This window comes from Callithrix jacchus, chromosome 8 (genome assembly GCF_049354715.1).
Source record: "Callithrix jacchus isolate 240 chromosome 8, calJac240_pri, whole genome shotgun sequence".
NCBI lineage: Eukaryota > Metazoa > Chordata > Mammalia > Primates > Cebidae > Callithrix > Callithrix jacchus.
The window spans coordinates 30,705,772-30,717,898 of record NC_133509.1 but is presented as its reverse complement, the minus strand read 5'-3'; the positions used below and the strand labels follow the sequence as shown (position 1 = coordinate 30,717,898).

Below are 12,127 nucleotides of genomic sequence, written 5' to 3'. Positions count from 1 at the left end.
GGTACCTGACTAATTTTTGTACTTTGAGTAGAGACTGGGGTTTTGCCATGTTGGCCAGGCTGGTCTTGACCTCCTAACCTCAGGTGATCTGCCTGCCTTGGCCTCCAAGAGTGCTGGGACTGTATTTTGTTTTTAAATGTTTAAAAATTGCATGGATCATAAATTTACCTAAATGTTTAACTTTGTATTTGAAAAGGGGGATATGTTTACATCTAGAGTTTTAGTCTGTTAAGTATTCTGTTCTCTTCTGGAATTATTGTCTCTTAGCTGCATTGGGTATGGTATTCCTGGCTGGTACTTGTGGGTCTCACTGAAGAATGGCATCACCCCTTATCTTCGCTGTGCTGCATTGTTTTTCCACTATTTACTTGGGGTAACTCCGCCTGAAGAACTTCATACCAGTAAGTAGATAAATGAAAGCACTGAGTTGAAAATGAGAGATTTTCTTTGTTCTTACCTTCAAGCTCATGAATACAAGCTTAGAGCAGACAAAACCACTTCTTACTCCCCATTTCTTTCATCTGTGTTCACTTCAAACATGTGCGCTCTGCCCTGTTATAGATTAAAGGTGAGGCCAAAAAATATATTAGCCTTTTAATCTGCAAGACCTACTCTTAGGTCCTATCTATGTATAGGTTACAGGTTTGAGCTTATAAAATATCTGTATGTAGAATGTAACTGATAGGGTATGCAAGAAAATAGAAGCATTGGTTATCTTTAGAGAAGAGAATTGTTTGGCTACATAGCTGGAAGACTTTACTGTATAGTATGTTATTTAAATTTTGGACATATAGGTCAGGTGTGGTGGCTCACATCTATAATCCCAACATTTTGGGAGGCCAAGGCAGGTGGATCACTTGAGGTCAGGAGTTCGAGACCAGCCAGGCCAACATGTTGAAACCCATATCTACTAAAAATACAAAAGAATTAGCTGAGCATGGTGGCGAATGCCTGCAGTCCCATCTACGTGGTAGGCTGAGGTGGGAAAATCACTTGAACCCAGGAGGTGGAAGTTGCACTGAGCCAAGATCATGCCACTGCCCTCCAGCCTGGGTGACAGAGCAAAACTCTGTCAAAAAAAAAAAAAAAAAATTGGACATATAACTATATTGAAGAATGAAAGTGCTGCTAGTAAAAGCCTACTGGAACCAACTGAGGCCATGTATAGTTAAGCAATAGGGTCACCTCATTTATTTCCCTCTGTACTTAGACCAAAGTAGGAAAGCTTTCCTATGGCTTTGTATGGGTAAAACTCAGAATGTTTATGATTTTGGAAGAGTCACCAAAATTGCTCACATATTCTTCTTTTGTCCTTTGAGAATAAGCTGACTAGGTTACTGTTACTGGCTATCAACTTGTTTATCTTGAACTCAGTTCAGTAGGGCTTATCTGATCTAGGTTTTTCATGGACTTGTATAAAATTTCAAGTAATTGCCAGTACAGTTCTGTTGTTTGCTCACATGCAAAGTAGTCATTTATTTATCTTATAGGTGCTATAGTACAGTTGTGAGTGAACTAAAGTCCTTTTTAGTGGGAGAAATCCAATTATAAACAAATACAGAAATATATATAATGTAATGTCAAATGCTGATAAATATTATAAGGCAGAATAAAGCAGTTTAGGGATAGAGGGTATTGGGGCCAGAATGGGGAACTCTCCAAGATAGTTTTCATGGAATGCTTCTCTGTGAGGCAACATTGAACAAACAGCTGCATAGATAGGGCTGAGTTGGACAGACAGCTGAAGGAAGAATATTCCCAAGTAGAAGAAGTTATAAATCTCAAGGCTTTGTTTGACATAGTCAAAGATTTGCAAAGAGATGAGTATGGCTGAAGCCTAAGGGGAGGGTAACAGGTCTAAGAGGTAAGCAGGGGCAGCTCACTCAGGGCCTTTGTGCCCTGATAGGGACCTTGTGTTTTATACTAAGCATGGTTACACATTAGAGCCATCTGATCAGGAGAGTAACTCAGTCCAATTTATGTTTTAAAAAAATCACTGTGACTTATTTGCCACCTATGAATTTATAGGATAAGAAATATACTTTCTACAAGGCCAGTATAGAAATGAGCATAAACAGTGAAGAAATTTTAATAACAGGTTGATGAGGTAAGAATAATATGCTTAATAAATGTATTTTTAATCTCTTGCAGATTCTGCAGAAGGAGAGTACAGTGCACTTTGTAGCTATCTCTCTTTACCTACAAATTTGTTCCTGCTCTTCCAGGAATATTGGGATACTGTAAGGCCCTTGCTCCAAAGGTACTGTGGGGAATAAAATGTCATTGTTGGGTTATTATACAATTTGAAATTTTAAAATTACCATTACCTGCTAAGCTTTTAGTTCAATTAGCATTGATTAAAGGTGTGGCAAAAGTATAGGAGATTCCTAAGTTGCACACTTAAGAAGTAGGGATGAGGCCAGGTGTGGTGGCTCATGCCTGTAATCCCAGCACTTTGGGAGACCGAGGCGGGCAGATCGCGAGGTCAACAGATTGAGACCATCCTGGCCAACATGGTGAAACCCCGTCTCTACTAAAAATACAAAACTTAGCCAGGTATGGTGGTTTGTGCCAATAGTCTCAGCTACTCAGGAGGCTGAGGCAAGAGAATCACTTGAACCCAGGAGGCAGAGGTTGCAGTGAGCCAAGATCGGGCCCCTGCACTCCAGCCTGGCAACAGAGTGAGACTTCGTCTCAAAAAAAAAAAATAGAAGTGGGGATAAGACCAGCAGCCATAGGCAGTTGGAATTTCTGCTTCTTCCACGATAACTACCATTCATTTTATTTACTTTCCCCACAGCTGGTGTCTCATCTGCTTTAAATTGGGGATGGGGGTTGGAGATGTTGCTAGCAGGCATAAAGTCACAATTAGTATCAAAAGAACCCAAATTGGAGCTGTATCCAAAATAGGAGCATATCTCACATGGCAGCACATGTATCAGGAGGGTGACTGAGAAGAGAAGGAAGGTCATTTGATAGATCAAAAAAACATTTCAATTAAACTTCCAAGAAAGAAATGTGTCATTCTTTCAGAAAAACTTTCTACCCATTAGTTACTGGCCCTCTTGTTCATTGTCAACGCTCCTAACCGCCAGTCTCCTTACCCTATCTTTGCCTACACCATTTTCCATCTTTTTTTTTTTTTTTTTTTTTTTGAGATGGAGTTTCACTGTTGTAACCCAGACTGGAGTGCAATGGCACAATCTCGACTCATTGCAACCTCCGCCTTCTGGGTTCAAGCAATTCTCCTGCCTCAGCCTCCTGAGTAGCTGGGACTACAGGTGTGCACCACCATGTCCAGCTAATTTTTGTATTTTTAGTAGAGATTGGGTTTCACCTCGTTGACCAGGATGGTCTTGATCTCTTGACCTCGTGATCCACCTGCCTCGGCCTCCCAAAGTGCTGGGATTATAGGTGTGAGCCACTGTGCCCAGCCTCCATCATTTTTATAATCAGTTCTCACTGTATTACTTTCCTTGCCCATCATTCCCTTTATTCTCCTTGCTTTCTACCTTTTTCTTTAATCATTATCTTTTTCTTTCAATACTCACGTAAGTATGTGTGTGAATGTTGGCTTTGGACTCCTGCCACCCTTCTTGTGTAGTATGTTCTCTGTGTTGAGTTCTTTTCTTTGCTTCCTCATTTGTCTCAAGATATTCTGATCTCTGCTATGATCAGAATGAATTGTTTAAGAAAATCAATATCATGCTTTCCTGCAATTATAGTAGGTTGAACTAGTTTTACTTTTATATTCTTGGAGTAGATAAGTCTTAATTGCTGTTCTAGTTTAGTCAAGTATTAAAAATTCACACTTTGAAACAGAAAGTCCTTGCCTTCTGTATCTTTCCAGACCCTCCTTCTCTCAGAGTCTTTCCTCATCCTCTGCCCTATGTTGCAGGAGAATGACCCTGGGACTTTCTCAGTCTACCTTGTCAGCTGGCTTCTGTATGGTTTCAGCCAGTGGGAGAGGAAGCACTGGCAGGATTTTTGAGGTCAGGAAAAAGAGAAGCCCGTGTTCAGACTGCCTCTCTCTATCTTGTGGGGTATCTCTGGCGGTGATTGCAGCTCTTGTCTGGCTCCAGTTCTCACCAGACAAGCCTACTGTGATTCCAGTATCCACTGGTGACCCTAGCCTCTGGGTTGCATGATACCGCTGTTGCCTTTTGTTCCTCCAGTCTAGGGGAGTGGTAATCTCTGGTTTGCCTTGCCTTTTTGTCTCATGGTTGGCTTCTCAGCCCTTCCATCACTTTTATTACTAACTCCTGTTAAATTCTCTCTTGTTTAAATACTTAGAATGGTTTCTGTTTTTCCAGTAAGACGTTGATTGATATACCCTTTAAGAAAGAAATTAATAAGAGAAGGAAAAATAATTAGACACAAAAAAGAAAGGGAGAAGAAAAGGGCAAAATGATAAACATAAAAAGTAAGCATAAAAAGATAAATATGAGGCTGGACACAGTGGCTCATGCCTATAATTCTAGCACTTTGGGAGGCCAAGGCTGGTGGATCACGAGGTCAGAAGTTCAAGACCAGTCTGGCTAACATAGTGAAACCCCATTTCTACTAAAAATACAAAAAAAATTAGCTGGGTCTAGTGGCATACATCTGTGGACCAGCTGCCTGAGAGGCTGAGGCAGGAGAATTGCTTGAACTCAGGAGACAGAGGTTGCAGTGAGCTAAGACTATGCCATGGCACTCCAGCCTGGGTGACAGAGCAAGACTCCATCTCAAAAAATAAAAATAAAATAAATATAGAAAGGAACATAGGGCCAGGCACAGTCGCTCATGCCTGCAATCCCAGCACTTTGGAGGCCAAGGCAGGCAGATTGCCAAGGTCAGGAGTTAGAGACTAGCCTGGCCAACATGGTGAAATCCTATGTCTACTAAAAATACAAAAATTGGCTAGGCATGGTGGCACATGCCTGTAATCCCAGCTACTCAGGATGCTAAGGCAGGAGAATCACTTGAACCCAGGAGGCTGAGGTTGCAGTGAGCCAAGATCGTGCCATCACACTCCACATTGGGCAACAGACCGAGACTCTGTCTGAAAAAAAGAAAGAAAGAAAAGAAACAGGAACATAGGCTGGGCACCATGGGTCATGCCTGTAATCTCAGCGCTTTGGGAGGCCAAGGCGGGCGGATTACCTGAGGTCAGGGGTTCGAGACCAGCCCGGCCAACACAGGAAAATTCTGTCTCTACTAAAAAATACAAAAATTAGCCAGGCATGGTGGTGTGTGCCTGTATTCCCAGCTACTAAGGAGGCTGAGGCAGGAGAATCCCTTGAACCCAGGAGGTAGAGGTTGCAGTGAGCAGAGATCACCATTGCACTCCCGCCTGGGCAACAAGAACAAAACTCCATCTCAAAAAAAAAAAAAAAAGAAAAAAGAAAGGGGAACACAGAAGGGGCAGAAAGAATGGAAGAGAATGGCTTGTGGACAAATCATGTACTGAAGCGGTGATAATCCATTTGTTTTTTTTCTCTTGGCTCCATATACAGATGGTGTACAGATCCTGCCTTAATAAACTATTTGAAGCAAAAAAACACCGTGGTCAGGTTGGTTTTACTACTTAATCCTTTCTCCCTCATCCACAAGTTGTGATTCCTAAAGTAGTTGGTTTGTTGAGTATGCTTTCTTTAATCTCACTCAGTACAGTGTTCCTGCATTTCTGTTAGGTCTTTGCCAGAATTCAGATTCTTCCTACAATTTTTTTTTCTTGGAGTGTCTGTTCTTTTCCTCTTAGTAGAAGCCAGCAGTTCCTCTTGAGAGAATCTTTGTTGTTTTTTTTTGAGACAGAGTCTTGCTCTGTTGCCAGGCACCAGGCTAGAGAACAGTGGCACAATCTTGGCTCACTGCAACCTCGTCTCCTGGGTTCAAGCCGTTCTCCTGCTTCAGCCTCCTGAGTAGCTGGTACTACAGGTGCACACCACCATGCCCAGCTAATTTTTGTATTTTTAGTAGAGACGGGGTTTCACCATGTTGGCCAGGATGGTCTCGATCTCTTGACCTCAGGATCCGCCTGCCTTGGTCTCCCAAAGTACTGGGATTATAGGCGTGAGTCACCATGCCCGGCCTAGAGAATCTTTTTTAAGCTAGCAATTGCCTATCAAAAGGCAAAGGTGGAGGAGGCATCATGGAGCTGCTGGTATGTTAACATCACATGGTAGTGGGGTTACAGTATTTCTATAAGCCACTTTTGGTTTTTTTTTTAGAATAAAGCAAGTTATAAATAGAACCATATCTATGTCCTTAGAAACTACCCTAAAAACTTTTCTTCACCCCTCCTATCTCCTTTAAGTTATGGCTCTAACAAAATCTACCTTTTTTTTCCCAGACGGGGTCTTGCTGGAGGTGCAATTTTGGCTCACTGCAGCCTCCACCTCCTGGGTTCAAGTGATTCTCTTCTCTCAGCCTGCTGAGTAGCTGGGATTACAGGCACTTGGCACCACACCCTGCTAATTTTTTGTATTTTTCATAAAGAAGGGGTTTCACCATGTTGGTCAGGCTGGTCTCAAACTCCTGACCTCGGCAGTTTGCCTACCTTGGCCTCCCAAAGTGCTGGGATTACAGGCACGAGCCACCGTGCCTGCCACAAAATCTACCTCTTTCTTAAATACCAATTTAAATGGCACCTCCTCCATGAAGCCTTCCCTAATATAGTCTCTCTCCTAAGTGTCCACTTATTTGCACCCAGAATAACTGACCAATAAGAACTGCACATTATCTTCTTTATGTCCCCTCCCAGGGACTGACTGGTATTGTATATAGTGTCTAATTTTACTCAGTTGAATTACATCAATAAACAAGTGGAGGAATTGACTCCTGGCCTTAAATACCAACATTAGAACTACATTTTTCTGTGGATAAAGCAAACATCAAGACAGTATACATTTCCTTCTTTTCTCATCTTCCCTCACCCCTGAACTTCTTTCACCTACACTGTAAATGTGCATCTGCTGCTTTCACTTGTAACACACCTTTAGTGATTTAGTAATAATAGATCTAGCCCCTGTGCTCAGATATCGCAGGAGTCACATCACTAAGAAAAGAAAGATCTTCAAGTAGAGAGAAAAGTTTAAGATATGAATATATATTTTTAGACTGTTAATCTCACACAATTATTCCATTTCTTTTTTCTTTTTCCTTTTTTTTTGAGATGGAGTCTTGTTCCATCTCCCAGGCTGGAGTGTAGTGGCATGATCTCGGCTCACTGCAACCTCCACCTCCTGGGTTCAAGTGATTCTCCTGCCTCAGTCTCCCGCATAGCTAGCTGAGACTGCAGGCGCCCACCCACCATCACACCAGCTAATTTTTTTTTTTTTTTTTTTTTTTTTTTTTGTATTTTTAGTAGAGACAGGATTTCACCATGTTGGCCAGGCTGGTCTTGAACTCCTGACCTTGTGATCCTCCCACCTCGGCCTCCTGTAGTGCTGGGATTACAAGCATGAGCCACCTCGCCTGGCCAATTTTTCCTTTATTTCAAGTCACTGTATACCTTTTATACATCTGCTATTTCCCCAGCATGGTACTGAAATACTCTGGAAATTTTAAAAGAAGTAACATAGCTTTTGATCACGAGGAATCTACAATCTAGTTATGAACATAAAACTTAAGACATTATAACATAAAGTATAATGATGTATGAAATTACCATTATTAGTGCTATAGAAATTTAAAAAGGAATATAGTTAATGAGGCAAGGTTAGTCTGTGAGATCATTTTTAGCTGAACATAGAAATAATTATAAAATTTAAGCCAGGTACAGTAGCATGCATCTGTAGTCCCAACTACTGAGGAGGCGGAGACAGGAATATTGCTTGAGCCCAGGAGTTCAAGGCTAGCCTGAGCAACAGAGTGAACCCTGTCTCTAAAAAAAAAAAAAAAAAGTAGGTTTGCTAAATAAATGCTTCGGTTGCCCTAAATATAGACAACTGAGTTGAAGATAGACAACTGAGTTGAAGATGAAAAGAATTACAGAATTTAAATTGATTGGGGCTGGGTGTGGTGGCTGACACCTGTAATCACAGCACTTTGGGAGGCTGAGGCATGCGGATAACCTGAGATCAGGAGTTCGAGACCAGCCTGGCCAACAAGGTGAAACCCCATCTCTACTAAAAATAAGAAAATTTGCTGGGCATGGTGGCAGGTGCCTGTAATCTCAGCTCCTGAGGCATAAGAATTGCTTGAGCCTAGGAGGCGGATGTTGCAGTGAGCGAAGATCGCACCACTGCACTCCAGCCTGGGGGATAGAGTGAGACTCTGTCTCCAATAAATAAATAAATAAATTGATTGATTGATTGGGGTTTGAGGAGAGAATTTCACGTTATTCAGATGATCTTAGCCAAGACATGCAAGCAAGGCTTTTATTGTATCTAGTTTGGTGAGAACAAGTAACATTTGCAAGCATGTATTAAGTACTAAGTATACTGTGTTTCACCTCAGTATCTCATTTAGTCCTCAACAGCTCTATAAGTTTTCTTAATGCTAATATTCATATTTAATTTAACATTTCTTAATATGAGCCTTTTAATTGATCAGTTCATTTAATTTTTTTCTTCCTCCATTCCCCAGAACCTGATTTGATGGTGGGCCCATGATTGCAGTATGGTATATTTTATCCCTAGTTTACAGACAGTATTGTTTTTAGTAGCATTATCTATAATAGTCAAAAGGAGGCAACAACCTAAATGTCCATCTGTGGATGAAGGAATAAACAAACTCATATATACATACAATGAAATATTATTTAGTCAAAAAAGGAAAAAAGTAACGGCACATGCTACAAGTTGGATAAATATTAAAAACATGCTAAGTGAAAGAAGCCAGACACAAAAGTCACATACTGTATGATTCCTTTCATATACAGGCTTAGGTTCAAAGACTTATGAAGTATTAGAGAATTTAGGATTTGTGGCTGGGCGCAGTGGCTCACGCCTGTAATCCCAGCACTTTGGGAGGCCGAGGCGGGTGGATCACGAGGTCAACAGATCGAGACCATCCTGGTCAACATAGTGAAACCCCGTCTCTACTAAAAATACAAAAAATTAGCTGGGCATGGTGGCGCGTGCCTGTAATCCCAGCTACTCAGGAGGCTGAGGCAGGAGAATTGCCTGAACCCAGGAGGCGGAGGTTGCGGTGAGCCGAGATGGCGCCATTGCACTCCAGCCTGGGTAACGAGCAAAACTCTGTCTCAAAAAAAAAAAAAAAAAAGAATTTAGGATTTGTAACCAGATCTGTGTAATTTCAAAGGCTGTGTTCTTAACTCTACTACTTTATGTTACTTTCCTTTACAGTATAGAAATCTAGCTAGAACAGCTTAGTCCTAGGAAGTAGTGGAAGTTAAGTTTGGAAAGGAATCCAGCTTATGAAACATTTGGAATTATATGCTGAGAAGTTTGGATTTGATCAAGCAATAATGGGAATTACTTTGGATTACAAATGTGTATCCTTTTGTTATTTTTAACACTTTTTTTCTGTCACCTTGGTCAGTTTTTGATCTGGGCTTATTTACTCAAAAATAAAATTGCCTTTTAAATTACATTTGTAGGTACCCTAGAAAAAGAAATAGTTTGATAGAACTTCCTGATGACTATAGCTGCCTCCTGAATCAAGCTTCTCATTTCAGGTAAGGAGAGTATGTGTATATATGTGTATAATTTTAAATCATTTTCTGAACTTGCAATTGGTATATTCCATAACTAACACACTTACTTTTTGTTGTTGTTGTTGTTTGTTTGTTTTGTTTTTTATTTTTTAAAGACAGGGTCTTGTTCTGTTGCCCAGGCTGGAGTGAAGTGATGTGACGGTAGCTCACTGCAGCCTCAAACTCCTGTGCTCTTCCCACCCCAGCCTCCCAAGTAGTGAAACTACAGGCAGGCACCACTGTGCCCTGCTATATTTTTTATTTTTTATTTTTAGTAGAGATCAGATTTTGTTATGTTGCCCAGGCTGATCTTGAACTCCCAGCTCAAGGGATCCTCCTGCCCTTGGCCTTCCAAAGTGTTGGGATTACAGGCATGAGCCACTGCACCTGGCCACAAACCTCCTTTTTTAACAGTGACCTCTGAGTGTCCTTCAAAACAACGACTGTCAATTTTTTTTTAATTGAGGGGAAATCCACATAACATGCAGTTAGTCATGATAAAGTGTACAGTTCAGTGGCATTTAGTGTATTCATAATATTGTACAACTACTTAACCTCTTTAGTTTGCAAACTTTTTCATCACCCCAGTGAAACACTTGTATTCACTAATCACTTACTGTTCCCCTCATCCCCTACCCCATGGTAGTCTGTAATCTACTTTCTGTCTCTATCGATTTGCCTATTCTGGATATATTATATGAAAGGAATCATACAGTATGTGACTTTTGTGTCTGGCTTCTTTCACTTATCATGTTTTTAGTGTTTATCCAAGTTGTAGCATGTGTCATTACTTTTTTCCTTTTTTGACTAAATAATATTCCATCGTATGTATATATAAGAGTTAGTTTATTCCTTCATCCATAGTTGGACTTTTAGGTTGTTTCCTCCTTTTGACTATTAAAGATAATGCTACTAAAAAAAAATACTCATGTACAAGTTTCTTTATGGACATAACATTTTCATTTCTTTTGGATATATGCCCAGGAATAGAATTGCTCAGTCATACAGTAATTCTGTGTTTAACTTTTTGAAGAGCTGTCAAACTGTTTTCCACAGTGGTTGCACCATTTTATGTCCCAACCAGCAATGTGTGAGGGCTCCTTTTTCTTACATCCTTGGTAGCCCCTCAGTCAACCACCTGAGAGATCTAAACATACAACCTCAACTTTTAGAAGACAGGTCTCTATTGTATACACTGGCACAAGCAAGCCACACCAGAAAAACAAGCCATCATCCCCATGGCTACCTGGCGTGGGGTTGGGGGATAGAGGATGCTAACCGCTACACAAAATGCCAAAACTCACCAAAATTTACCAGCTTCTTCCTTTATCAAGTGTTCCCCTGGATGCTGCAAGTATTTGACCAGGCTCCAGAGTTCTAAAATAGTTGCTTCAGGCTGGACATGGTGGTTCACACCTGTAATCCCAGCACTTTGGGAGGCCAGTGTGAGTGGCTCAGTTGAGGTCATGAGTTCAAGGCCAGCCTGGCCAACATGGTGAAACTCTGGCTCTACTAAAAATACAAACATTAGCTGGGCATGGTAGGGCACACCTGTAATCCCAACTACTGGGGAGGCTGAGGCAGGAGAATCACTTGAACCCAGGAGGCTGAAGTTGCAGTGAGCTGAGATCATGCCACTGCACTCCAGCCTGGGTGACTAAGTGAGGATACTCTGTCTCAAAAATAAAAAGTTGCTTCAGACAGTTCTTGCTGACTTAATAGTTGTTTTATTAGAGTGACTGATTCCTGGAGCTCCCTACCCTACCATTTTCTATGATATCACTCCTTAATCTTTCTTTTTTTTTTCTTTCAAGCTACAAGAACCTATATTAAACAAAGTCTTACATGGAAATCTATTAAACAGCAGAGCAGGTAATAGCATCATTACTCAGGTTCAAGCTTGAAAAGTGGAGTACACCCCCTCAGGCTTTTTTAGCACCATCTCCCTCACCTCCCACCTCAATCAAAACCACTCTAAAGCAGTGGTTCCCAGACATTTTTATCTCTTTCACCCCTTTCACTGATGATTTCAAGTGGGAAAAGAATTAGACGATAACAAGACTGGTGAAAACAAAATAGACAAGTTAACAATATATAGTACTTATTATTAACACCATGTGTGAGTTATGTATTAATTACTTCTGTAAGAGAGCATAAACCTAAACATATGTCTATATGATAAAATAATGTCCTGTTGCTTAAAGATAATTTGTATTTTATTATACTTACCTTGCTATAATATGTAGTAACTTATTTGAGTAGCATGAATCATAACCACCACCAATGAGATGTCACTGAATGGAGGAATTATATTCACATCTGCTTCGGTGTGGATACTTCATATTTGAATCATATTGCATCATGTCTTGAAAATACCAAGCCAAAACTTCTGCTGATATAACTGTGTGTTCTAGACACTCAGGAGGCATCATATCACCTCCCATAGCAAACCACATTGATAATGATGACATGAAACGAGTAGTA

General features: G+C 40.7%; 1 protein-coding gene across 4 annotated transcripts in view; it reads left to right on the top strand.

Moving 5' to 3' along the window:
* The window catches only part of UBR1 (ubiquitin protein ligase E3 component n-recognin 1), a 162,186-nt gene that overhangs the window by 138,606 nt on the left and 11,453 nt on the right, over nucleotides 1-12,127 (top strand). For 2 of the 4 annotated variants that reach the window (XM_002753370.6, XM_035259430.3), the window contains exons 41-44: nucleotides 268-401; nucleotides 2,152-2,260; nucleotides 5,499-5,555; nucleotides 9,548-9,625. In XM_002753370.6, the coding sequence (XP_002753416.1) occupies nucleotides 268-401; nucleotides 2,152-2,260; nucleotides 5,499-5,555; nucleotides 9,548-9,625 (378 nt within the window). The remainder of the gene's footprint in view (nucleotides 1-267; nucleotides 402-2,151; nucleotides 2,261-5,498; nucleotides 5,556-9,547; nucleotides 9,626-12,127) is intronic. The other 2 variants (XM_009005311.5, XM_078334075.1) reach the window with 1 other exon arrangement.